The sequence below is a fragment of the Silurus meridionalis genome, chromosome 17, assembly GCF_014805685.1.
Source record: "Silurus meridionalis isolate SWU-2019-XX chromosome 17, ASM1480568v1, whole genome shotgun sequence".
In the NCBI taxonomy this organism is placed as follows: domain Eukaryota; kingdom Metazoa; phylum Chordata; class Actinopteri; order Siluriformes; family Siluridae; genus Silurus; species Silurus meridionalis.
The window spans coordinates 6,728,593-6,753,857 of record NC_060900.1 but is presented as its reverse complement, the minus strand read 5'-3'; the positions used below and the strand labels follow the sequence as shown (position 1 = coordinate 6,753,857).

The 25,265-nt window shown below is 37.5% G+C and overlaps 2 protein-coding genes across 5 annotated transcripts in view; one reads left to right on the top strand and one right to left on the bottom strand.

Moving 5' to 3' along the window:
- LOC124399780 (probable G-protein coupled receptor 153) overlaps positions 1-13,804 on the top strand; it is a 33,696-nt gene extending 19,892 nt beyond the window's left edge. For 3 of the 4 annotated variants that reach the window (XM_046870949.1, XM_046870952.1, XM_046870951.1), the window contains exons 3-6: positions 1,241-1,670; positions 5,196-5,385; positions 7,609-7,793; positions 12,216-13,804. In XM_046870949.1, coding sequence (XP_046726905.1) covers positions 1,241-1,670; positions 5,196-5,385; positions 7,609-7,793; positions 12,216-12,992 — 1,582 coding nt within the window. In that variant the 3' untranslated portion in view covers positions 12,993-13,804. Of the gene's footprint in view, positions 1-1,240; positions 1,671-5,195; positions 5,386-7,114; positions 7,145-7,608; positions 7,794-10,727; positions 10,748-12,215 lie in introns of all 4 variants that reach the window. The other variant, XM_046870950.1, reaches the window with a different exon arrangement.
- A 4,189-nt stretch (positions 13,805-17,993) lies between these two features.
- Positions 17,994-19,121, bottom strand: her3 (hairy-related 3). Its single transcript, XM_046872032.1, has 4 exons — positions 18,984-19,121; positions 18,801-18,896; positions 18,567-18,648; positions 17,994-18,445 (listed from the first exon to the last, which is right to left on the bottom strand). Exons 1-4 carry the CDS (start codon positions 19,035-19,037, stop codon positions 18,099-18,101), a joined length of 579 nt encoding a protein of 192 aa, XP_046727988.1. The 5' UTR covers positions 19,038-19,121; the 3' UTR covers positions 17,994-18,098.
- Positions 19,122-25,265: the final 6,144 nt, after the last annotated feature.

The following is a 25,265-nucleotide window of genomic DNA, read 5'->3' as shown; positions in this document are numbered from 1 at the left end:
GAGGTCCTCTGCTGGTGTAAGCTGCCTACTTCAAACTATTACATTCTGAGATGCTTTTCTGTTGTAAGCAGTGGGTATTTGATCTGCAACCTTCCTGTAAGTTCAAATCAGTCTGGCCAATTTCATTTACCTCACATCAATTAAGTTTGCAGATTTGCCACTAACTGAATGTTTCCTGCTTTTTTGCTGTATACACCATTGTTGTGTGTTTGTGTGTGTGTTCATTAATTATAAATGAACTCTTAAAATAACTTCCTCTGCATGTTTTTTCTCATTGCTGCTCTACAAAAGATAGGGCTTTTCCTTTTCTTTGCCTTTATATTCTCCTTTTGTGTCCCTTCTCTCTTTCTGCTCATGACTACAAGCTGAGCAGTGATATGGCTTTTCCCTAAAAGATCCTCTGTCAACATAGAAAAGGCCAAAGTTTTGACCCCGACCATCTAGAGAACTACCTCACCTTCTGCATCTCTCTTTCATTTTTAATCCAGTTACATTACCACTGTCCACCTCTTTATAAATGTTCCTAGGGCTTTATTGCTTTCTTTAGCATCTTCTCCAACTAGTATTTAGGTTCAGGTGTAGGTAGAAGTATAGATCAGTTAAAAAATATTGCTCAGGAAACAAATATGAGCAGAGAAAGGGGAAGAGCATTGGCAAGTCTCTTGAGTATGGCGGAGCATTGTGATTAGCATGGTGTGTAAAATCCAGCAACGCAATTATTATGAATGATTATTTTTGGCATTCGAATGTACTTTAATAACAAAGGTTCTTGTTGGGTTTACAGTAGCATTTATAAAAAGGTGATCTTTTCGAAGAGATAAATAAATGTTTGACCTCGAATAAAGTCTTAGACTAAACAACTGTAATACAAAGAAAATATGTGAGCTTGTAGTAATTAAGGGCCTACAGAAAGAAACAGAATGAGTAACATTCGAAAAAATACTAAAAGTGATAAAGCATTCAGTCTGTTCCTGGTTTGAATCCTTATGATGCCTCGGATGTAAGTGATTTTTGTTTGTTCCGTTCGTTCTCGGCAGAACGACGGCATTACTCTCTTTCCTGTTAATCTGAATGAGAGTGGGCAGTTGTGGGCTTCTCTGAGCTCATGTATTTTGAAGATGGTATGTTAGACTTTCGCTCTAGCTAGTGAGAATGATTGCTATCACTGAAAATCCATGAAAAGATTCTGTCGGACTATATAATGCATAAATAAAAAATTTATGTTTTATTTCCTTTTCAGGCTGAGCAACACGAAGAAGCAGGCTGTGCACACAGTGATGGGCATCTGGATGGTTTCTTTCATCTTGTCCACACTGCCCGCTGTGGGCTGGCACGACACCAGCGAGCGCTTCTACGCTCATGACTGTCGCTTTATAGTGACTGAAATCGGTCTAGGCTTTGGCGTCTGCTTCCTGCTGCTGATCAGCGGTAGTGTAACAATGGGAGTCATCTGCATCGGCATTGCTCTATTTCAGACCTTCTCCATGCAAACAGGCCACAGTGCTGACAAGAACAAGTTCAATGTGCCTACTATTGTGGTGGAAGATGCGCAGGGTAAGCGGCGCTCCTCCATCGATGGCTCGGAGCCAATCAAGACCTCCTTGCAAATCACGTACCTGATCAGCGGCATCGTGTTCATCTATGACTTCCTTACTGGCTTTCCCATACTGGTGAGTGGCACTGATTACAAAGTCTTGGATTACATTTCTGACATATACCCATTGTTCAGGTCCTGATTTACTAAGGTATGAAATAACAACTGCTAATTTGTGTGTGCTTGTGAGTCTCAATTTACTGTCATCAGCGATACCCGAGTCATCTATCTACTGTACTATAATTGCATAGATGATCACCTCTGCAAAGTAAGGGAAGAACAAAATATTTTAATTTATTATGGGATGGATGTATGCATGGATGGACATCATAAATTTGATACACAAAGTGTTGGTAATAAGCATAAATCTACTTTAATCTAAGTTGTCACTGATTTACAAGGCTGGTGAATGTTCTGTCATGCAATTATATTTTGCAGTGGATCATCGTTTGTCCATGTAACTTGGGGAAAAAAAACTTTATTTCTTCAGTGACTCATGGATGCTATAGAGAAGGAGTTATGTGTCAAGTTGAACTTGTCCCCGACTCTGACCACTTAGAGACTTGTGAAAGCTTTCAACCACAGCATTGGGCTTAAGAGCTCCACGCTTAAACTTTAATGACCAATTCCAGTTACACGCTTGTCAGCAATATAGGAGTTCTTCTCACATCAATGATAAGCTTTATTTTTGTTTGTTTTTTCTTTGCAGAGGCAGTAGTCCCCAAGAGAAAGAGAAAGATAAAGAGAGAGAGAGAGGGAGAGAGAGAGAGATGTAGGTCTGTGGTGAATAGAAACAGATTGAACACCACAGGATTATTAATCTCTGGAGGCTTGATAAAAAGCATTCAACAGAGAGTTAAAAATTGTCATCACAGAAGCAATGAGCCTTGCCGGGTTCGCTTTTAATTAGTTAAGCAATACTCCCAGGGGATAAAAGAGATGCTTATGGAGATATTTTTTAGTATTATAAAACAAAGTTTTAGATTTAACCCCAGCTAGTGCCCTAAGTGGGTCATGCTATGAGAAAGATACATGGAGTGGGACAGTGAAAGAGAATGGATTACTTGAAAGTTGTCATACTCTAATCAACATGGGCATGGACAAAAATGGATTCTTTATGCAAATGTATGTTTTTTATTAGTGAAACCAAACTCAACATAGAACATGAAGACCAAATATTCTTGTAAATCCTTTAAAGTAATGATGGTGTTTTAAATTACATGAATCATCAGCACACCAAATGGACCTTTTGCTCTGTTTCCACACGGATGGTTTTAATAGCCGGATGGTGCTTGATTTTCAAATTGTAGCAACAGTAAAACAAATGTTTTAGTAAAAAAAGTGGAAAGAGAAAAAGTACTTATATTAATATTACATTATTATTACAATATTTCATTTAAAAGGCATTTATTTTGAGTGGTGGGAAGAATGTGTCACCTCTCAGTACCTAAAGGACCCTGTCTACCCTCATAACGCATAATGAGCATACATTAGTTTTAACACTTGTGACTGTGCTGCAAATGCCAAAATATTTTTAAAAAGAAGTGTAAAATTTAATGTATTATTGCACAATATGTACTATGATTGAAGTCATGTTTGCTTTTCAGGTTTTAAGGTGACTGGTATATTCCGAAAGAATATATTGCATAGGAATTTTCGTTTTTTTGTGGTCAACAAAAAATATGATTCAGGAGTCTGGGTTGCCAGATTTGGCTTGGATGGACAGATGAATGAAATTTTGGAAGTGCCTTTATATCTACCAAATTATTTCAATGTTTTATTAGTGTTGCGGCCCGGGTTCGATCCCCGGTCAGGGAACCGACCCCAGCGATTAGGGTTGCACAAGCCTTGATGCCGGTCCCAAGCCCAGATAGATGGGGAGGGTTGCGTTAGAAAGGGCATTCAGCGTAAAAACATGTGCCAAATCAAACATGCGGATGGTCCGCTCTGGCAACCCCTAATGGGAGAAGCCGAAAGAACGTTTTTTTTAGATAGTGTCTTGAATATTGCCTTAAACTCAGTTTTCTTTGGTTTGAAATCTGGTTTTGGATCAAACAAAGATTACTACAATATCAAACTAATAAGTGATGTATTTATCCAAACAGTACAGAAATAATCCGAGTGACAGAATATGAATAGACTTTTTATCATAGTATATAGGTTTACTAGTGAGGTGTCAGCAGAAAAGGAACTTGTGATAGATCAGCAAAACATTCTGCACATCTATGGACATCTATCAATCAACCCTACTTTTTATACCTGTGCTTTTCCTCATCATGCTTCATGTAGAAACTTCACCTGTTTATTGTGCATCTGTTTCATTCAAGTCATCATTTCTCTTTTACATTACTCCTACGTACAGTATATTCACCCCAGCTTATAAACTGAGGCATGTTTCTTTCTACCTCACTGGGATAATGAGCTATTTAAATGCATTAACGGCTATATCACACGCACACTTCAATGACTGTGCGTTTTTTTATGGCTGGTTTGCGCTGACAAGCTCGCCCAAGTGCCCGACATACTACACACGCTTTTGAATATACTACCAAGTATCGGGATAACTAATGGGATGAGGCGGATTTCTGGAATGCACTTTTGTGTAACCGACTGGATATAACCCTTGTGTGGAGTTCAGTGTTAATATTAGCCTAATGTTGAATCTGGGGGATTAATCACTGACACGGAGAGGAAGCCCAGGCCAGGCCACCCACGTTGACCCAAGTATTTCTGCCAGTATTACGGATGCTTAAAGTAACGTTTTTCCACCTTTTTGATGAGGAATCATAGTAATGTGTTCCCCATGCTCTGGGGCAAAATATTTGTGAGGAAACACCTTTTTATTCTCATTCAAATTGCATCATTAGCAAATGCCAGAGGAAGCTGGAGATTAATGGTATAGAAAACCTGCTAGGAAACGGAATATCTCAGTGTAAATATAGGTCATAATTTTGCAAACTTACATGATATTAGCTTTACAGTTTAGAGCATGAATGACAAAGACATGTGACATGAGGAGTGGCAAGTGAGAGAAGTCAAGTTTTTAAATGGCTTATGACTTAAAAAATAGTACATTTATTTATTTCTTGCTTTCATTCATTCATTCTTCAGTCTTTCAAAAAAGAGCTTTATCCTTTTTAGGGTAGTCCGGAGCCCATCCCATAGTTTATTTTACAATTATTAAAAAAATGGCATTAACAATATGAAATACCAAATGCTAAATTGTAAAATTTAATTTGGAATTGTAGATAGAGGAAAACAATAATATTTTAGTATTAGTATTTTAATAATGTAGCAGAAGGGCTAACGTCTAGCTACAGTGAAGTATAATGAAGATACACGAAAGCTCTGCCTTTTCAGTTTTCTCATCTAAAGCAGTCAGACCAATGCAAATAAAAATTTGCACGCAAGAAAAAACAGTCCAATGAAGGGAATGGAAATGGAATGTGAAATATTTGTTAAGCTTGAGGATAATTCCACTTTTATAGGGAACTATGAAACATTTAGGTGAATTATGGCATGTTAATATGAATAATTCCTGTAAAAGAGTGTACTACATCCCATAGTACATAACAACAAATTCAGTTTATCTTTGTTACAGGTAGTGAGCTTTGCCAGTCTGAAGTATGACCGCTCCTACAGCTGGATGGTACTGTGTGTGCTGTGGTGCTCCATAGCACAATCCATTCTCCTCCCAATGTTCCTGTGGGCCTGCGACCGATACCGTGCTGATGTCAAGGTGGTCTGGGAGAAATGCGTAGCCATTATGTCCAACGATGAAGTAGACGAAGGTAAGCGGTACAGGGAGAACGTCTGCATGGTGATAGGAGAGAGAGGAAACTGGAAAAGGAGATTTCTTTTGTGTTTGTGTATTGAAAAAGTGAGTTGAGCGATTTAGGACAGCCAGTGATTATTCTCAGTAGAACCATTATCTATTTTATATGTGAAAAATTATTTAATGAGAAAATGTTGATGCAATGTTATAATCCATGATAAAAAAATTATAATGATACTAGACATCAGAATTAGTGGATTGTTTGAAACATGATGTCCTTTTTGTGGGATTTCATTGATGCAAAATGAAGGAATGGCTTCTTTATCGTGTAGAATCTTGCCAGGGTGCTTATACTTATCCGAAGGGCTACATCTGTCTGACCAGTGGTGGCTCGTCCATAGAGGCAGGTTGGGCAGAGCCCCACCAGGTAGATCACCTGTTCAACAAAAGTCTTTGTTTTGCGCAATTATGGAAAAGTGCCCTAATTTAGGTTCCGTAAAGTTCTTAACTTTGTGGTTATAATATGTGAACTGCATTGAGCACTAATAGAGCCCCATTGGGATTGTTGCCCTAAGCATTGGACTGGAGAGGTAATGCTAGGCTTGCCAGGATTGTGGGTTTTTTTCACAAGTAGTTCTGAGGTAAACAGAGTTGACCTCAAGTTGTTATTAATGCCCTGCCCCAACCCAATCTATGGTCATGAGCCACTGCTGTAACTGAAATAGACATCTATTTTATTTCAACCTAATATGGTACAGTAAGTGCATTCGAAATAATTTTTAAATGGTCTTCCTTTTGCTTGCTAACATGGAAACAAGATCACAGGTTATTCGTAATATAGAGTATTATGACACTATCTGGATAATTGTGTGGTGGTCTGTGAAATACATGCTGGATGCTGTTAGGGCTAAGCATCTCTACCTTCTAATACAGAAATATAGTTTACCAAAACAACATGTAACATTATATTTAGATTAATATTTAACCATGCCTCTCTGCAAATATCGAGTTACGGTAAGGTATGCAGCGAGTAATTCAAACGCAAGCCAGCTGGTCTGTTCAGGATCTTACTAGCGAAGTGTGATTTCTCACACAATGCATGTCATGCTCTAAGCGAGCTGTCAGAGAGCTACGGTGAGAAGGACGTAATTTCCACGTAATTTGAATTCGTGTGGTAGGTATCAGCTGCCAAACGCTGTGACCCTCCTGAACCATCATGTCATCATGATAATGGAGAAGAGCGCTCAACCTTCTGCACTGATGACAGCATCCAAATGTTATAACTAAACAAAATTGAAAAAAAGAACAGAACATATGATAAACAGATGTTTCCTTACTGATGTTAGCATGAAAATCTTGATGTATTTAATTCTGTAAAACTGTTCTGGTTCGAATAAACAGAGATTACTTAAGTGAAAATATTGTCTATTTCTTGTGCATTTAATTATATTTACCTGTAGTTTTACCTCAGAGAGGCCAATATAAATAATGCTGATCAACAAAGGAATAACCATAGGTAGCAACAAAAAAAATCCAAAATTGATCATGTTTTCCCCGGCTGCCACTCAATTTTTTTATTGGTACGGTGTTATTACTAGGCTAATTAGCAACATAGAAACGGTGCATCATTTCCTTGTTACAATGCATGATTACTAATCCAAAATCAAATGTGCGATAGGTGTTTTTTTTTTGTTTTGTTTTGTTTTTGTAAACTTAATGTTACCAGTGCTTCTGCTTCTTTTCAGAGGGCTTGCCCTGTATAACGCAGCTCGGGTGTATGTATAAGGGTCGTTTCTTTTTCTTACCTGCAACGATCTGCATGCTAAACTGCCTGTGCTAATAAGCTAACACCATTCTTCATGCTGCATCCAATGCCATATTTGCTTAAGATCAGCATTTTACACTGCCCTAGCCCTCCTCGTTTTCCCCGCTAAGAATCAGTCTTGCTTCTTGTTGCATTTTTTTACTGACATAAAATTACTCTTGAAATATGTAAAACGATTACCCAAATTGAATTAGACAATAGAGCAGACCAGTCAGAATATTACTAGTCAAAAGTCTATAATTGGATTTGCTCCATTACCCCTATAATAAACTTAAAATTTTTAAAAACCCCAGAACAGTGAAGTGTCTCCCTCTTTCTTTCTCTTTCTTCATAATCGTCTGTATGTCTGTCTGTCTATGTATCTGAGCACGTCTTTTTTTTTTTAATCCTGATATATGCTTTCTGCATTTGCAGAAAACAGCCAGGATGGAGGCATTCATCCGGACTTAATATATGACAGACCTTATGACTATAGCTCCGCTGCTGATATCTTGACGGTAGACCGTATTGCCAAGTACGAATTCTCAACCTTAGAAAGGGGGGTCCCCCAGTGTTATCGATTGAGGGAGCCTCAGGAAGATAAAATGCACTATTTGCAGGTATATTTCCATTAATTATTTTTTTTTTATTTGAATAATTCCCCATGAAATGATCTTTTATTTTGCAAATTTAACAATTATAGCTGAAATTGTGCATGCGGCAATGGCCAGAAATACTTCTGATAATCTATTGCTGTCATAACCTCCACTGGAATCATTTTGCTTTTTTTTGTGTGTGTTATTTGATCAATTTAATATAATCCTACTTGGTATTCAGCAAATATCATGTGCTCAGCTGTTTGGAAAATGTTTTTTTTTTTTTTTTCATGCTATACACGTTGACTGCCTGTCAGCTTACATTGAAAATACAAAGCTTTTTTTTTTTTAAAGACAGACAAATTAGAATCCTGACACAATATTAGGGCAGTTACACAGGAAGTACACATGAATAGTTTGTGCCTATTGTCGGAATGATCTGTAAATCGTTTAGTATTGCAGAGATTCTTTATGGATTCTCGGCTCACTTTCTAAATTATAACTGCTGCCACATAAAATGTCAGCCCTAATGAGATAAGGAGTAAAACACTTCAGGGCATACTGTTATGGGCCAAGACCAATTGGATGGTGTGATGAAATGTGACATAACATTGATAGCATTGTCACAGTCCAACTGTCTGCGATATTTAGACATTTTTGATAGATTTTTTTTAGTGATTTTCTTTTTAAAATAACAGTAAAAGTACATTTGTTTTAAATTATTAGATACAGCCCCTGAGTGCTTTGAGACACAGGCAGGTTCCTTTTGTTTATATGCAACAAGCTAGGTAAAAGGCAAAAACACATACATTTGACAGTGAATGACTGAAAGAAAGGTTTGGAACTAACAGAAAAACTTATATAATAAGAAGTACAGGGGAGAAGATGTTATCAGACTGCTTCACCCCCACAGTCAAACATGGAAGTGAAATGTTAATGGTTTGGCATTGTTTTGAAACAAGGAATGTTGGAGACTTATTCTGAGGAATTCTGAGGAGGAATACTGAACCAACACAGCTACCATTCCATACTTCAGCACCATATAAATCTGAAGCTACGACTGAAGCTAATCAGAAGCAACTTCACCATACAACAAGGCAATGACCCGAACCATACATTAAAGCTCTTTAAGCATTATATAGAAAGAAAACGGTCATCTGGAACATCAACTATCATGGAATGGACTGCCCAGTCATTAGACCTAAATCCTATTGAACTGCTCTGGGATGAACTAGATAGTGAAGAATGGCAAAGTATTTCAGCTAAAAAAAAACTAACAGTCTGGATGCCAAGAGCTTGTAACTGTTATTTATGCTGAAAGATTTTTCTGAGAAAGTAACATTTAACATCTGCAGATTTATGTATTTGTTTGGTCAGTAGAAGAAAATCTTTAAACTGATAAATTGTACCTAGATTGTGGCAAATAAACAAATGGAACATTGTTGTAACTCTCAAAAACAATTTTTTTTTACCAAACTCTTGACAGGCAATTTTCTACAAAGTGCTGATGCTGGAGACTCTTTACAAAGTAGATATCAACCTCACAGCTGGAACTAAGAAAAAGGTTCATTAGCACATTTTGATGAATCAGAACCTGGCATTCAGCAGCACTGTAGTGTAATTGCTTAGAATTGACATGACTCAAATTTAAAAGTGTACTTATTCTCTTCAGGTGTTCCTCAAATCCAAGCAAGAATTAAAAAACCTCAAGTACTAACATAATTAACTGCTCGATATTTCGGCAAGAAAGCCTTGCTGTGTCGAGAACTGCGCCTGTCTGAAATATTTCTGATGTAGTTAGCTGCGCTTCTTTATCTTGTAGACACGCTTAACAATTCTGACTTTCTCAATCCACATGACTGATCGCTTCCTGTTTCAGATAAGTTTTTTTTATTCTGACAGTTAACCAATATCTTCAAGATAGTAACCTGACACATGGATAATGTCTTGGTGGAGGTTTCAGGTGTTATGTCAGGCCTGAAGCTGGCAAGCATTTCGTCTCCAGTTTCTCCTAAAGCTTCACCACTGACACTTATGTTTTAGTCTAAAATCAATAAAAGAGCATTCCCCCTCGGTAGTCACGGCAGTGACATTTTACAATAAAATGCTGATGATGCGCTTTGCATAATTCTAAACTCATATTGCTTTGACGTGGCAATGAGCCAGCAAAATAATAATATACATTTTCATTGATTAGATGTGTTTTTACTCACTTACTTATAAGCATTCTTCATTTGGATTTTCTCCTTGTTTTGAGAAAATATTTAAATGATTGCTGTTCAGACAAACCCAAAGGGATGAACATAACAGCTGTATGGTTCAATTGCATATTTACATATTGGAAGTGGATTAAAATCATATTCAAGGTATATATATGGACATGGAATTTTTCCATATACCTGGGATATACTTAAGGCATGATCATGATCTTTTGCTTCCAGTGTGGATATGTGGAGACGCTAACCTCATTAGAATGTCTAAATTGAAATCTGTGTTAATAATTAATTTAATTGTAATTTATTGGTAAATAAAACTCAGCACACTGGATAAGGGGTGTGTGACAAATGCTGTAAGCGTAAAAAATTAAAAGCTGAACCAAAGCTTGAGCTGCTTTACTGAAATAAAGTAGCATAATATTAATTTCATCACAATAATTTCTAGCATATTATTTTACTGGCTCGATGGACCGTCCTGCTCAGCACTTAGTCCTTTCATCTTATTCGTGCCATAACCAAGCAGTGCATTCGTACTTCATTGCTCATATAAAAATGCTTTGCTTCCCTCTGCTGGCCAAAGTTCTCTCACATACCCCCCTGCTTTCAGCTCGTCACCCTCAAAATAATGTGCTCCTCTGTACAACAGCCAAAGTGACCAAGCTGCTATCTCATTCTTTTATGTATGTACACATATTAATAAAAATAAATAAAATCTTTAATCAATTATATTTTTCTTGTGTAGTTCTCAGAACAATGTGGAATGTGAGTATTGATTCTATAGAACCAGTGATTACAGTACTGTACTCTGATAACACTCTGTAATCTGATTTGAACCCTTGAGAGGGTTTCTTTATATAAAGTAGTAAGCTTTATATACACTCAGTGGTCAGTTTACATTGTGCATGCAGCTTGTATTCATTTATTAAACTAAGGCATGCATACACATGCAAATATATAATTACTGTCTGTAAGGTGTTTGTTGCTATGTAACTTGTCTGCCCTCCATCACCCAAGCCATCACTGGAAAGGGTCCAACAAAGGACTCTTAGTTTTGTGCAATTTAATCATTTATGCGCCTGATTGTTTTATTAGATTCAATTGAACCTGCCAACCTCTACATTAGAGTATGCTCGACTCAAAGCAGTGCATTTCTTGTGCTATTAAATACAGAAGCAAACAGCACATAACTCTGAAATAACTTGCACATTGTTTGTTTTTCGAACTCTGGCAATATGTTGAAGCCTTACCTCCTTCCTCTATTATACAAACTCCCAAGTGGACTCTCATCACCCTTGCTTAATGCCATGGCACCTGAATAAGTATTAAGATTTTACACTATGCAAATAAATGGTACTGATTAGACACCTATCCAAAATCGCACAATTATCAGTGCAAATGGCAGCCATAAAACCCCTTCCAGCTGAGACACTGCCAACAAGCAGTTCCCGACTACACAGGTGGTAATATCTTTGCTTTCGATTGGATTACTCTCTCTGCCTGAAGAGATTTTGGGTGATTAAATCATTTGTCACGATTTTTAGGTAACTTGTGAGCAGGGACAAATCAATATTGCACAAGCCTTCTGCTGCTGGACATTGTGTTATAAGTGCATCACATGTAAGCACCTTTGCTGGGATTTTTGAACTGTGTATGCTCATGTTAACACACAATTATTTTTTTATTCCATCTTGTGGATTTACAGATTAATAACTGATTTTCCTCGTGATCAGGTTTTTTTTTTTAAAGGCTCACTATAGATCATTTTGGTTGCTGGGTTCTCGCTTCACCTGTCTACTACATGTCCATGACCCTAGTGCTTTTTAACGTAAAACATCCTCATCAGCAGCTTTATCCACTGAGCCACAAATTATGTTTTTGCTGTTTAAAAATCCCCAAACTGCTCGACCTGATACACTTGTTCTATCACAATGTCTTATTAACTGGGCTTACATATAGTGCATAGCAAAAGATGGAAAACAGTCAGTAAACTAAACCCTTATATTGGGAGTGCCTGATCAAATGCGAATGACTGTAGCGTAGTAAAGTGGCCACTGAGTGTAACTCCTATAGCTACCTTGCCTTGTTCATTTATATTGCCAGACGTTTTTTAATGAAGTAGGTCACATAATGAATAATGGATATGAGAGCATGCCTTAGTCATTTGTAGCCTGATAATGCACTGCAGAATAATACAATGTTAAGGCATGTCCCGTTTCTGTCTCTACATCAGGTGCCCCCTACAAGAAGATACTCCCACGACGAAACCGACATGTGGACCACAGGGGCGATTCCTTCCTACCTGCACCGCTGGGGATCTACCGAGGACATGATGGGTGTGCCGCGTTACACCTCGAACCGCCACGAGAGACGCCGCAGCAGTCTAGCCTCGTGTCACGAGGAGAGCAGCCGCCATCAACGCGCACGTAGGAGCTCTGACGGGACTCGCTCTCTCCCACGATCCCAGCGCTCCGAGGATGAGCTGGGGTGCTTCAGCCGTGACGAAGTGATCAACTTTATTGATGAGACACCTCTGGCCAGCCCGATCAGGAGCCCCAGACGGGCATCTGCGCTCTCTTTAGTGGCCAGTGCTCAAGAGCGCCAGATTATTCTTTTACCACATTTCCCGCTTACACATTTCGAGCGGGAGCCTCAGGCCCTGCGGCGTGGCTCTGAACACAAGGGATCGCGCGCTGAACTGCATCAGGGATCACCTAGAAAGGACAGTAACAGCAGGGGGAGAGCAGAGGAAGTGGGTTTGAGCGAATACGGATCCGGTAAAGGTTGTCATGAGCAACGGCGAGATGGAAAGCGTCCGTCCGAACTGATTTTAACAGGCCAGGGCATGTGGACAGCAGTGCACTCGTCACTCAGGGGGAAATCAGGACAAGGTGAAGCGTATGTGACTAAGAGCGAAATCCAAGGGAGCATGAACAGCTTTAGAAACTTGCAATCGCCATCGTCGAGATATAAAGCATATCACTCCGGTTCTATCGGATCGACGACCTAAGATCTTTTATTATTTGTCACACACACATCTCTTAATATAAATATGAGTATTCTTGTTATACATATTCAAGTGGAATGTTTTTGTAATTTGGGCGCTTCGTGATCGAGTCTTGAGAAGTGGTCTAAGGCAGAGATACGTACGTTCTTTTATAGCTATTTTTAAATGTTACAAATATACGAAACATGATAATCTTGTATTGCAATTTTTGGAATTGATATTTCAATTTAAAGAGAATTTTGAGAGTAGAAAAGGGCCTTTTTTCAACTGGTGTTTACAATAGCCACAACGAGCCATTGAAAATTTTTACTGGATTCCTTTTCCACTCTTTTCACTATTTCTGTTGGTTATGGTTGTGTGGTGTTATTATGTTATTCTTTTATAAAATGATTCTATAAATGTACAGTAGATGATCTGATTTGCACCCAAAAAAAATGAGGCTGTCTTTTTATTTTTTATTTCATGCACAAAAGTTTTCGAAGGATTAAATAAAGTTAAATCTCCAGATTGAATTCGTGTGTGGATGTCAACCAAACCAAAGTTTAGGTTTTATCTGTAATGAATTGCAGTTTCCAAGTAATGTATGTTCTTCGCAATATTCAGAAGAACATTTGAATGGTGGAGTAAAATATTTTTTTTGTCTGAGTGGGATGTTGTTTTGCGATCAAATTTCTACAATGATCTCAATTTAGTTCTAAACCCCAGGAATTCATTTTTACAATTTTTTGAGAATTAAAAATGTGTTTGCCTTTGTACAGTAAATACCACACATGGTTATTTCTCCATTAAAATAACACAATTCTATTTCAAATCAACTTTGATGTCTCAGTTCTGCATTACTCTTTACCACTGATAGTACCATTTCAATCCTCTTTTTTGTGCTTTTTTTCCTCTAAAGGTGCCTTAGCAACCTGTCCCTCTTTTCTCCCACTGTATTATAATTTTCCTCCAATGCAAACTTTTTATATGATACAAACATGGAAACTTGACAGGAATTGGATTCATGAGCTCCTTCTGCACATTGAGTTAAATGTTTGCAGGAGGGATTTAATTAATTGTTGTGGTTGTCAGATAAAAAAAAATTATCACTTCCGTATCGATCCGTTTGGAAACTCTTCTACAGTGTATAAAAAAAACTTACAGAAATGTTCGTTGTGTTCGGTGACAAAAATGAGTTGGAAGCACGAGTGCACTCTGGTACCTTGAGTGTTCTTTTAATAAAAGAAATTAAACAGGGATTGTAATTAAAGAGGGTTTTTATTTTAATTCCACCAGGCAGCAATACTCATTTTTAATACACATAAGAAATCATTGAGTATCATTAAAACCCAACAGATTCTATTTAAGCACTTCTGAGTTGTTATTTTAAGCGTGTGTTGTTATTATCCCTAAGGAGATCCTGGGATTCCTAAATAATAGTCTGCTTTTTAGAGTGCATGACTGAACACACTATAATGCTAATCAATGGTTTTATATTCTGTCCACCAGTCTCCGGGTCTGCTGCTTTTCCATAGAGTCAACTAATTAGAACAACAGCCTTAAACATTCGTACGTCTTTGAAAACTCTAAACCACAAAGTATAGTTTGCAAATAACATTTTTTATGAATAATTTATGTGTAGGAATGTAAATTTATGAGCTGGAAATTTATTGTGAAACATTTATTTATTAAATACAAGCCTATCATTATTTGGAATGATCAAAATAACAGCAAATTTGCCTATTATAAAATCTGTATGAACTTCTAATGTAATGCATATTTCTATTTGATTAGAAAAAAATAAATAACTAAATACAATTACTTCTATTTCTCCATACACAATATACTGTATTTTCTGCAGCTACATTGTTTTTTCTGCCTGGACAGGGATACCCTTGGGTTAATAGTATACTAACCCTGTATAGAAAGTATTTTCAGCTGCATGATTTGTAGTTTCTGAAGTTTCATCTTATGACTGGATTAGAAACAGTTCAATCTGGCAACCCTGATTTAGCCACTATACCATCTCCTCCATAGGTGAATATAAAGGTCACATAATTTTATTATTATATAATCTAAATGTATGGGTCACAATGTGTTTAAATAACAAAATTGGTAACCAGTAATTGAAGTAATTTGAACCTGCACCTGATAAAAGAAGATAATAAATGGAAACAAAATACTGAATCCTCATAACACAACTCTACAAACCCAATTGCAAAACAAATGGGAAAATGTGCAAAATGCTAATAAAAACAGAATGCAATGATGTGCCAATCTCATAAATACATTCTAATAAAATGAAACCAACAAAAAAAATCATATCAAATGTTTAGGAATATATAGCATTTTAAGGAAAAAATAATGTCATTTCGAATTTGATGGCTGCAACAGGGTTTAAAAAAGTTGGAACAGGGCCATGTTTACCAATGTGTAGCATCACATTGTCTGTCTGTATATATCTGGGAACTGAAGAGACCAGTTAAGTTTTTTGGAGAAGAATGACGTCCCATATTTGTCTGATACAGGATTCTGGCTGCTCAACAGTCCTGGGTGTCCTTTGTTGTATTTTTTGTTTCATGATGCACCCAAATGTTTTCAAATGGTGAAAGGTCTAGACTGCAGGCAGGCCGGTTCAGTATCCGCAGTATGCAGTTAGCATTGTCTTGCTCAATTACTGTATGCAAGGCCTTCCCAGGAAAGCATGTTTTTTGGATCTGTATATATCGTTCAGCATTGATGACGCCTTTCCAAATGTGTAAGCTGCCCATTCCATAGGCACTAATGCACTACCATACCATCAGAGGTGTGTTTTTTTAACTGAGCACTTATAACAAGCCAGATGATTCGTCACCTCTTTAGTCTGGAGTATGTGGTGTTCATGGTTTCCTTAAAGAAATAAAAATTTTGATTTATCTGACCACAGAACTGTTTTCCCTCTTTGGCTAAGTACATTTGAAATAAGCTTTTTTTAGCATTTCTGGATCATGTTGATGCATGCCTTTTTTTTTGTGCATGATAGAGATTGTACCTGCAATTGTGGATGACGGGGCATGCTCACAGACAATGATTTCAGCAGGTGTTAATGAGCCTATGCAGTGATTTCCATTACAGAATCATGACTGTCTCAAATGCAGTGCTGTCTGAGGGTCCAACAATCATGGGCATCCAATATTGATTTTTGCCCTTGTCCCTTATTGACAGAGATTTCTCCAGATTCTTTTAAACTTTTGATAATATTATGTACTGTAAATGATAAGATATTCAACTGTTTTGCAATTTTGTGTTGAGGAACATTTTTCTAAAATCACACAATTTGTAGGCAGAGGCTTACACAGACTGGCAAAGCTCTACCTAATCTTACTTTTGAGATCCACTGCCTCTCTAAGATACACTATTTATATGCAATCATCTTACTGAACTACTGTCAATTATCCAAATGCAATATTTTCTCCAACTTTAATTGTTGCAACCATCAAATTCAAAATGACCTTATTAATTCCTTAAAATGGTTCATTTTCTCAGTTTAAACATTGAATATGTTTACAATTTTTATTTGTAAATACAGTATTTGTTTATGAGATCTGCAAATCATTGCGTTTGGTTGTATTTGCAGTGTCCTAACTTTTTTGGAATTGCGGTTGTAATAAGAATTTGGTTAAAATACTAACAAGCAATTCTTTAAGTGACCAGCAATTTGAATATATTCTTATATTAATTAATATAATGCATTTCTACAAAAATACAAAGTGTAAGTACAGACAATGTGTGCATTTCTATTATAAAAGATCAGGAAAGAGTACTCCAAGTGTAAATGTGGAGTGCATTATGTACATTGTTCAGAAATATGTGTGATGTATGTAATTGATTGTATATGTTAAAAAATCTTGTAGGTTTTTTGTATGGATTTTGCTGTGCAGTTGGGTTAGAAACTTTGTTGAAACCTTGCAATTGTAAATAATGATGTTACATATACTCTGTGGCTCAGATGGTGCAGATCTGATGGTCATGTGGTCAAATCTCAAAACTACTGTGGTTAGATCCCTAGCAGGTTAGATCCCTAGAAGCCATCTGTCCAGTATCCTGCAGCTTATATACCATGTATGATATTACAGTACCTTTCTCTTTGTCTTGCATAGTCACCCCGTTGAACTGTCCTTAGCAGACAGCTGCTTGTCAATAGGCTGGTAAAAAGCGGCAGAGGCGTGCCTGCGATTCTCCTCACCGCATGGTGCCGTCCTCTTCAGCTTTATTCTGCTCTGCTGTGTCTGACGTGAGCCAATGAGCAGAATGTTTACATCACATTTCTCTAATTGGAAATTCTTAATCATGTCGTATATGGAGCGAGTTTTGGTATCCAATATTATGCAAATATTATGCTTTCTGTAAAATGGAAAAACAGCCATTGCATGCATTTTGCTGATTCTGTTGCTTTTTTAAACTGCAATACTGCAAAACTTAGATACTTTTTTATCACCAGTCACCAGCTGGAATTGTAGATATGTGCTTGTTACTTGTTCAAGGGACTTCCGAGTTCTTATTTTACACACTAGAGTACTAAACTGTACCTTTCAATGTCACTGGAATTTTTACTTCAAATGTTACCCAAAAAAACATAAACTATACCATGAATATGTTAAAAACATTTTAAGATACAGTATATTCATGTGTCCCAGTGGGTATAATCCACTCCCATGCCTGGGAAGGGTGCGTGTTGCAAAAGGCAACTGATAATGACTTGGAAGTTAGTCTATGGACCTCAAAATGCTTACTTACTTTTTTTTTTTTTCCTTTTGTTTACTTATTATATCGATTTGCAGGTTAGAAAATCTTTTTGAGGAACTATTTGAAAGCAAAATGTGTCCATACTGTTGTCCATAAACTAAATTCGTTCAAAAGGCAGAACTTGCTAAAGAATAACCTCTGCCCTGCTATATTTTTCTAGACATTCAAATTGATACAAAGAGATGACGTAATTCAAAAAATTCAGTTTTATTATAAAAATATACATTTACACATGCTTTATCTAAATATATGATCTAGTTCAACATAGAGTAAAAAATCTATAATCTCTATCATAAACACAATTTGTTTAAAATATCTATACACATCTACAAGGTCTATAAGGTGTTACCAAGGCCGCCAGTAATTGTGTTGTATGTTTTTAGGAGCACCGGCGTGCTTGTGTGATGTTTTGTGTTTGTTGTAGATTTCAGTCCGTTCAGTCACTCTTTGGGAGAAGCGCGGCAGGCCCGCGCGAGGCGGAGTGGGCGCGGGGGGCTTCAGTGCGTCGCTGTCCGCGGTGCTGGAATCCGGAAGTCGCGCACCGAGGCAGAGGAGCGCGTTGGACAGGTGCGCGAGCGCGTTCGAGCTGATGGCAGGGTTCGCGTTGCTCGTGAGGAGATACTGATGCACACCGGCCATGCACGTCTTGAACCCAGCCTGATACTCTGTTAAAGCAGTGTTAACAGCAAATACTGTGGGAGGAAAAAGATATAAACATTTTATTAGTTGTGATTATTATACCAGTTCACGAATTCACATATGCAAATGTTTAATTCATCAAATAAATGTGTTTATTTGATTAAAAAAACGAACCTTTTTCAGTGTTCTGAAGATGTTTCAAGTGTATTACTGTCAGTTCCAAAATATCTGCTTTTTCAAATTTCCGTTTCCGGATCTAAAAAATGATTAAAAACGATACCATTAAAAGTTGAAACAAAAGTTGAAACTAGAATAACCGAAACGAACTTATCCAAATGATTTCATATTGTAATGACAATACATTTAAAAAAAATAAAAGCATATTAAGTCAAATATGTAAACACCTACATTGTTAGAATAGAAACCTTCCAGTAAGGATTTTAGCTGATCCAAGCAGGTATTAATGCGCGCTCTTCTCTTTTTCTCCATCAGCGGTTTGGAAATCTGGAAGAAACACATCAGATTTTATAAGTTTTTGCACATTAGGGTGGAAAAAAATCTCAAAACGAGTTCATCCAAAACTCCTCTCACCTTTTTACCGCCTGAAACCTTTGTCTTTATCACGTTCTCTGAAGCCGAAACCATCGTTGCAGTGCCCGAGTAACTCCAGCGCACATGCGCACGGCCTTTTTATACCAAGACGCCTGGTTAACATCTCAATAGGGCGTGCGCCCTTTAGGACTTCCGCTTGACGTGAGACAGCCAATGAATATCTTGCTCTGCAGTAACCAGTGACAGTTTCGCCCCAGGATTGAAGAGCTTTAAATTTGTTAGTGTTGTTGCTTCAAAATATTATTATTTATTTATATTGTATATTGCCTATTATATTTTTACACTCAAAATCTCAAGGCCTTAACGAAACAAAAGATATCTACATAAATAAAAGCCCTGACTCTGGATGGAGATCCCTTTAATTTGAAACCATTTGGAAACCACACTGTGCATCTGAGACTGGTTCCACATGAACAGCCTAAAGATTCAACAAGGTGCTGAGCAAAGAACTGTGGGCATGGATTTGGACTGTAATTATTATTAACTCAGGACTTAGGACTAAAGTTTGCATAAACACTTCTGCATTTAAGGACATTTCACTAAACAGAACACCTCTACAATATAAAACTGCAATGAATGTGCATTTGATGTCACCCAGATGAGGTTTACATAAAACTTTTATAACCATCATTAAATAAAGTGTACAGATTTTTAATAATAATAAAAAAATACTCAGTTTGCTGTGTAGGGTTTATAGTTTCTTTTATGAATAAATCCGGTCAAACCTCCATGACTTATAACCTGGTTTATCAGTTGGACTGAATTTTTTGGCACTTGTGGTCAGATTTTTATCAAGAATGATGTGCAATGCATATATTTTATGGTCTGTGTTTATTTTTTATTTACATATTTATTAATAAAGAATGCATTTAATGTTTGTTTGTGCTGTAATAATATATAGTGGTATGTTGCAGCAGGATCCAAAGGGAACAATAGGCCTAATTATTTTAACATTACACTTGTCTGTGATGAGAGCAATGGCAATATAAACATGGTTGACTTTGGCTATTTCTGAGTTTTATTCTAGATATAAGGGGGAAAACTATTAGGAACTCTAACTTTAACTCTATCTTGAAAAAATATACTTAGCCTATGCAGAGTTTTTCATGAACAGAATGTGTAACTGAGAATGGGGCTATTTGTCAGATTGGCTTTCATGTTATTTTACATAATTGGCCTACGTGTTAGAGAGCCCAGTTTACCAAATAATCCATTAATATACAGTAGTTGGAGCTGGTGTTGGATCTGTAATGATCGCAAATGTTGAGCTATTATATGAGTTGCTCAGTAGCTCCTAGTTTTATAACCACAATGACTGTATAAGACTTTAGAAAGAACATTACTTATAATCTTACATTCCAGTGCTCATGTTAGTTCTCACTCTCCAGTGTTCTGTATTGTTTAAATAATATAATCACACTCTAGATGTCACCCAAATGAGGATGGGTTCCCCTTTTGAGTCTGGTTCCTCTCAATGTTTCTTTCTCATAACATCTAAGGGAGTTTTTCCTTGCCACAGTTGTCATGGCTGCTCATCAGGTATAAATACACACCATTCACCTTCACTGTTTATTTCTGTAAAGCTGCTTAGAGACAATGTCTGTTGTGAAAAGCGCTATAGAAATAAATTTGACTTGACTTGACTTGTAACTAAAAGTAAGTAAAAAAAGAGTGCATACCATGTGCAGACTTGGTAATACAATGTGAACCAAGAGACCATCGTGTGGGGTGAGGTTCTCTTGATAGGCGTACAGAATCACCATAAAATAGGAATGTTACGAATTCTGAGTCGCTCTGTTGGGGGCACTTGTACCAGTTCTGTCCATTCAGCCTTTTCTGTGTGGGTTTCACGGCGTGGCGTTGCGGGCAGAACCGTGCAATTCATGTCCACATCTTCATACAGGGACCATACAGAGTGTTTTTCTTCACACACGCCACAATAAAAATCTGTAGTTTTGCAAATGTGGCAAAAAAAACAAAACAAAAAAAAACGCGCACGTTCTTTGTAAGACTTTGAATCGACTAAATATATCCGTAAATATTTTCAAGCCCAAACAGTGATAGAAATGGAACAGATGTGGCCTTGATGGCGCAGAGCGAGGAGAATCAGGGGAACGCCTCCTGTCCAGGGGCCCTAAGCGCCTAATTTTCCACACTGCCTCCTCAATAGAGCGCAGGTCTTGGGAAAATCTTGGACATGGCACACACATTGTAGTCCAAATGGTTTCTTTACCAAGAGTCAGCATCTCATTCAGCCAAATGTTAACGCTAACAAAAACCAATCCATTGCAGGATTTTTTTATTTTCCATTTCCTTTACCTGCAGGGTGATAACTAGGCTTATTTCATTACGATGCAATAAATCGCTCGGCTTTAGCTTTAATTCGTCTGATGTCTGAGAAGCAAATGCGCATGCGTCGAGTCTAAATCAGTTGGGGAATCACAAAAGCCCATTTTTGCTTATCAGTTTGCCATGTTTGTTCTTTACAAGTCTCACAGTCTCATAACTTTTATTTTCGCCTTGTCAATCAATCTCAGTATTTATTTTATATATATTTTTTCATATCAATCTCGTTTTTTCCTATAGTTTTGCTTCAAAACTAGTTTTGCCCGTAGTTATAAAAACAATGGGCTTTTTATAATGTTGGGGTGAATTGGGTCATCATGCTGAATGCAAGCAAGCAAAAACAAATAATATATGTCTTATTCATTTATTTTCTTATTCAAAAACAAATACAATCCAGTAATTGAATTAATGCATAACTTTGACAGATATAAAGATATCGATGCAAACGTGAATGTGTTTGGGCTGTGTTAAAAAAAATTATAGATAGATAGATAGATAGATAGATAGATAGATAGATAGATAGATAGATAGATAGATAGATAGATAGATAGATAGCACTGAAATAACACGAGGAGGACCCTGCATGTTGGCTGAGAAGGTTCTCTCACGACTTACTGCTCTAACAGCGTGAAAGAAAAAAGAGAAAAAGGGAGCTTCGCATTTGATGTCCTCTTCAAGCGCGCGCCACGCGACACAATGAAAAGGCGCTGCATTGAGAAAGCTGAGCGCTCGAGAGCTGGGTGAGAAACGCACTCCCACCCTTTCCACAAAGCCCACTGATCTTTACTTCAGCCTTTTGTCTGCCTTTTTTTTCTAAAACTCTCCATATGAGATGATTGAAAGAAATCCTTTACTTTCAAGCACAATGTTGTGTACTGATTTAAATGAATCAGATGCTTTGGCTTCGACGCATTTCTATAGTGTAGATTTAAACCCTGAGATTTGCACCAACAAACAAACAAAAGGCACATTATTAAGGCAAGAAACAAATAAAGAAAACATGCTCTATATCACTATTACTACTTATGGGAAATTATTGGTAAATTTAAATATTGTTTTATTTGTGAAATGAATCTATAGGATCGTGTATAGTATATCTGATGTGAAGCCCAAATTAGCATATTGTCTATGAAAGCTCTTCTATTGCTCTGAAAGTTGCAGGGTTACACCACTTTCCAGTCGTACTTAATTGGGGCAATTTGTAGTCTAATTAGCTCGCGCTTCTCCACACAGCCAAAAATCAGATGTTTCTCAAGCCAGCATTGTCTCACTATTTAGGCTTTTTTTGATGGGCAAAGCGTTGTCTGTTGACAGGTAGCATAACCCCTGTAGATTTGTTAACATCCAACGCTTGTTTAGGCACACAGGAAGGACTTTTCTGGATGCATCCACAATAAACTTGCATGTAATGCACCGCAAAATTGGTGCAAATCGCGACAGCGTGCATAAAAGCGGCGCTAAATCAGTATGAAATTGGAGCAAAAGCACCCCGGCGCATAAAGACTTGTCCAGCTCCATTGTGCTGCTTGGACGCTGCGGTTTCACGCCGTTTTCACGCTCCAGCGTTACACCATATTAGTTCAGTTTTCCGAGAGGAAAAGTTTACACCCCCCCACCCGACTTTTGTTTTTATCCTAAATGAATTGTCGGTTATTGTTTATTTACATGTTGATTTGTTTTTAATATTTATATAAAATCACTGCTAAAAATATGTATTAAAAATTATGCAGAAAATGGCACATATTGTGGAAGGACAATATTTTTTTTATACAATAGAAAATCAAACAACTGAAATCTTCAAGTTTAAAAGATGCAAGGTGTATTAAAAAAACACATACACAATAGACGTATGTTGAAAAATCAAGACCCCAAATGTTGTGCCAGATCAAAGATCCCCCTCTTTAACTCGTTTAAATGTGCCTCGTCAATAACAATGAAGCAGAAACGACTTGTACCCATACTCGTGCATGAGAATAAGTTGCGTTGAAACAAGTTGAGTGTATGTTTATGAAAAGGTTTCTCGGCTCTGGGGTCGCATTCACTTTTCATTCTCTGTAACTCATTAACCCTCAGTGGCTTTTTTAGCTGAGCTCAGCAGGGGCATCCTGCACTCATTTCACGCTTTCTGCGACTTGTTAACAACAATTAGTGAGGCAATTATACAATTACCCGCAATAAACTTTTTTTTACTCATTTCTTTCTCAGGGAAATCATTTCTTGCTCTTTTCATTTGCACGTGAATGCAGAGACAAAGCACCTACATGAACTTGAATCGAGGCAGAATCGCGCGTGCGCACGGTGAATTCCCGTTTCTGCAACTATTAGGTTATTAGGTGTTTAGGCGTTTCTCGATGAACGAATCACAACTTCGCCAAATATGCCAAACACACCTATTGCCGCACACACACACACACACACACACAGACAAAAAAACATTCTTATTCACGATATATGATGAACCCCTTATGTTACATGAATTTGACCATGTGGCAAACATGGCAAAATATTCAACATAATAATACTTCATAATTATACTGTCCTTTATGTACCTGATACTATCAGTGCATTGTAGACTATGGATGATTTGGAAGGCCAACATCAACCATTTAGTTGTGAGCAAAGCTCATTTAGTCCATTGCCAACTTTAAGCCAGCAGGCCCAACAGACTTTAGTCACCCTTTCATCCCAATATCATTTGCCAACTTCAGCCATCTTTTTTTGGGTCAGTGTCAGAAATGGGCCAACATAGAAACTTTGCATGGGGCGACATCTGTTTGCTTCCTGCTAACATGTATATTAAAAAAATGTCAGAATGTAAAGAAAAACCAGACATGCACACATGCATCATTTTTAGTCATGCATTATTTTTGAATCATGCAGGCTTTATATTTAGTATGCAAAGTGACTTAACGCAGGCCATCCACGAACAGTAGCCCAGGTCATCTGAAAGCGAAACAAATCGTAGAACCGCCTCAAAACCATTCATAGTTTCAATACCAAATAAAGAGGAATCAAATGGCTGTTTGCAAGGTTCACACCAAACCCAAGCATATACTCTGCACAAACCCCAACCACAAGCACAGAGTTGCACAAAACCTGCAAGAGAGGAAAAAGGAATAAAAAAATGCCCATCACGTCTCTGTTTGCTTTGGTCTGATCAAACACGTTCTATCATGAATTTCTATAGACTAGTCTGTAGGTTATTTAAGAGTCTTTATTTTGCTGCACGAGCACAATGGCCTGTGTTTGGCTGTGTGCACTGGGGTTAGGAGCTGAAAAGGCGAGAGGAGCGCATTAACATCGCTTTGGGTTTTTCTTCAGGCCTGAAATGAACTGGCGGAAAGTAACTTTATAACCCGCTGAAGGATGAAGCCTTTGTCCAGGCTCCTCTTGAAAAACACAAGAGACTAACAAAAGGGAAGCCGTCTCATTGTTCACCACTAAATCTTTGGTCAGTGATGCGCCTTGAATTGCAAAACATCTGCCATTTACTTTCTGGACTTTGGAGAGCGCATTTGTGTAAGAATGAAAAGAGCGGGCGACTCTGTGGACACTGCTTTCGGTAAAAAAAAAAGAGTAATGACAAAAGAGGCGCGAGCATGGAGGCGATCCTCAGAAGCAAAGGTTGTATATAAATGGCTTCATATTACAATTTTAGAGGGAAAAAAATCACTGAAGCCCAGTCTTTCATTTTTTTTGGAAAATTCTTCCACGCATTTCACGTGTGATCACGTGAGGAAATCCACGTGAAGCTGCAGTTCAATACGTTACATCCCGACGTGGCAGGTGAACTCAGGTAAACGTGAAAAAAACGTGGAAAAATGCATGCAGTAATAAAGATCAGATGTGAAAATGGTCTAAGATGTATTATTAATAGTATCTTCAGAACTAACTGTGTGTGTGTGTCTGTGTGTG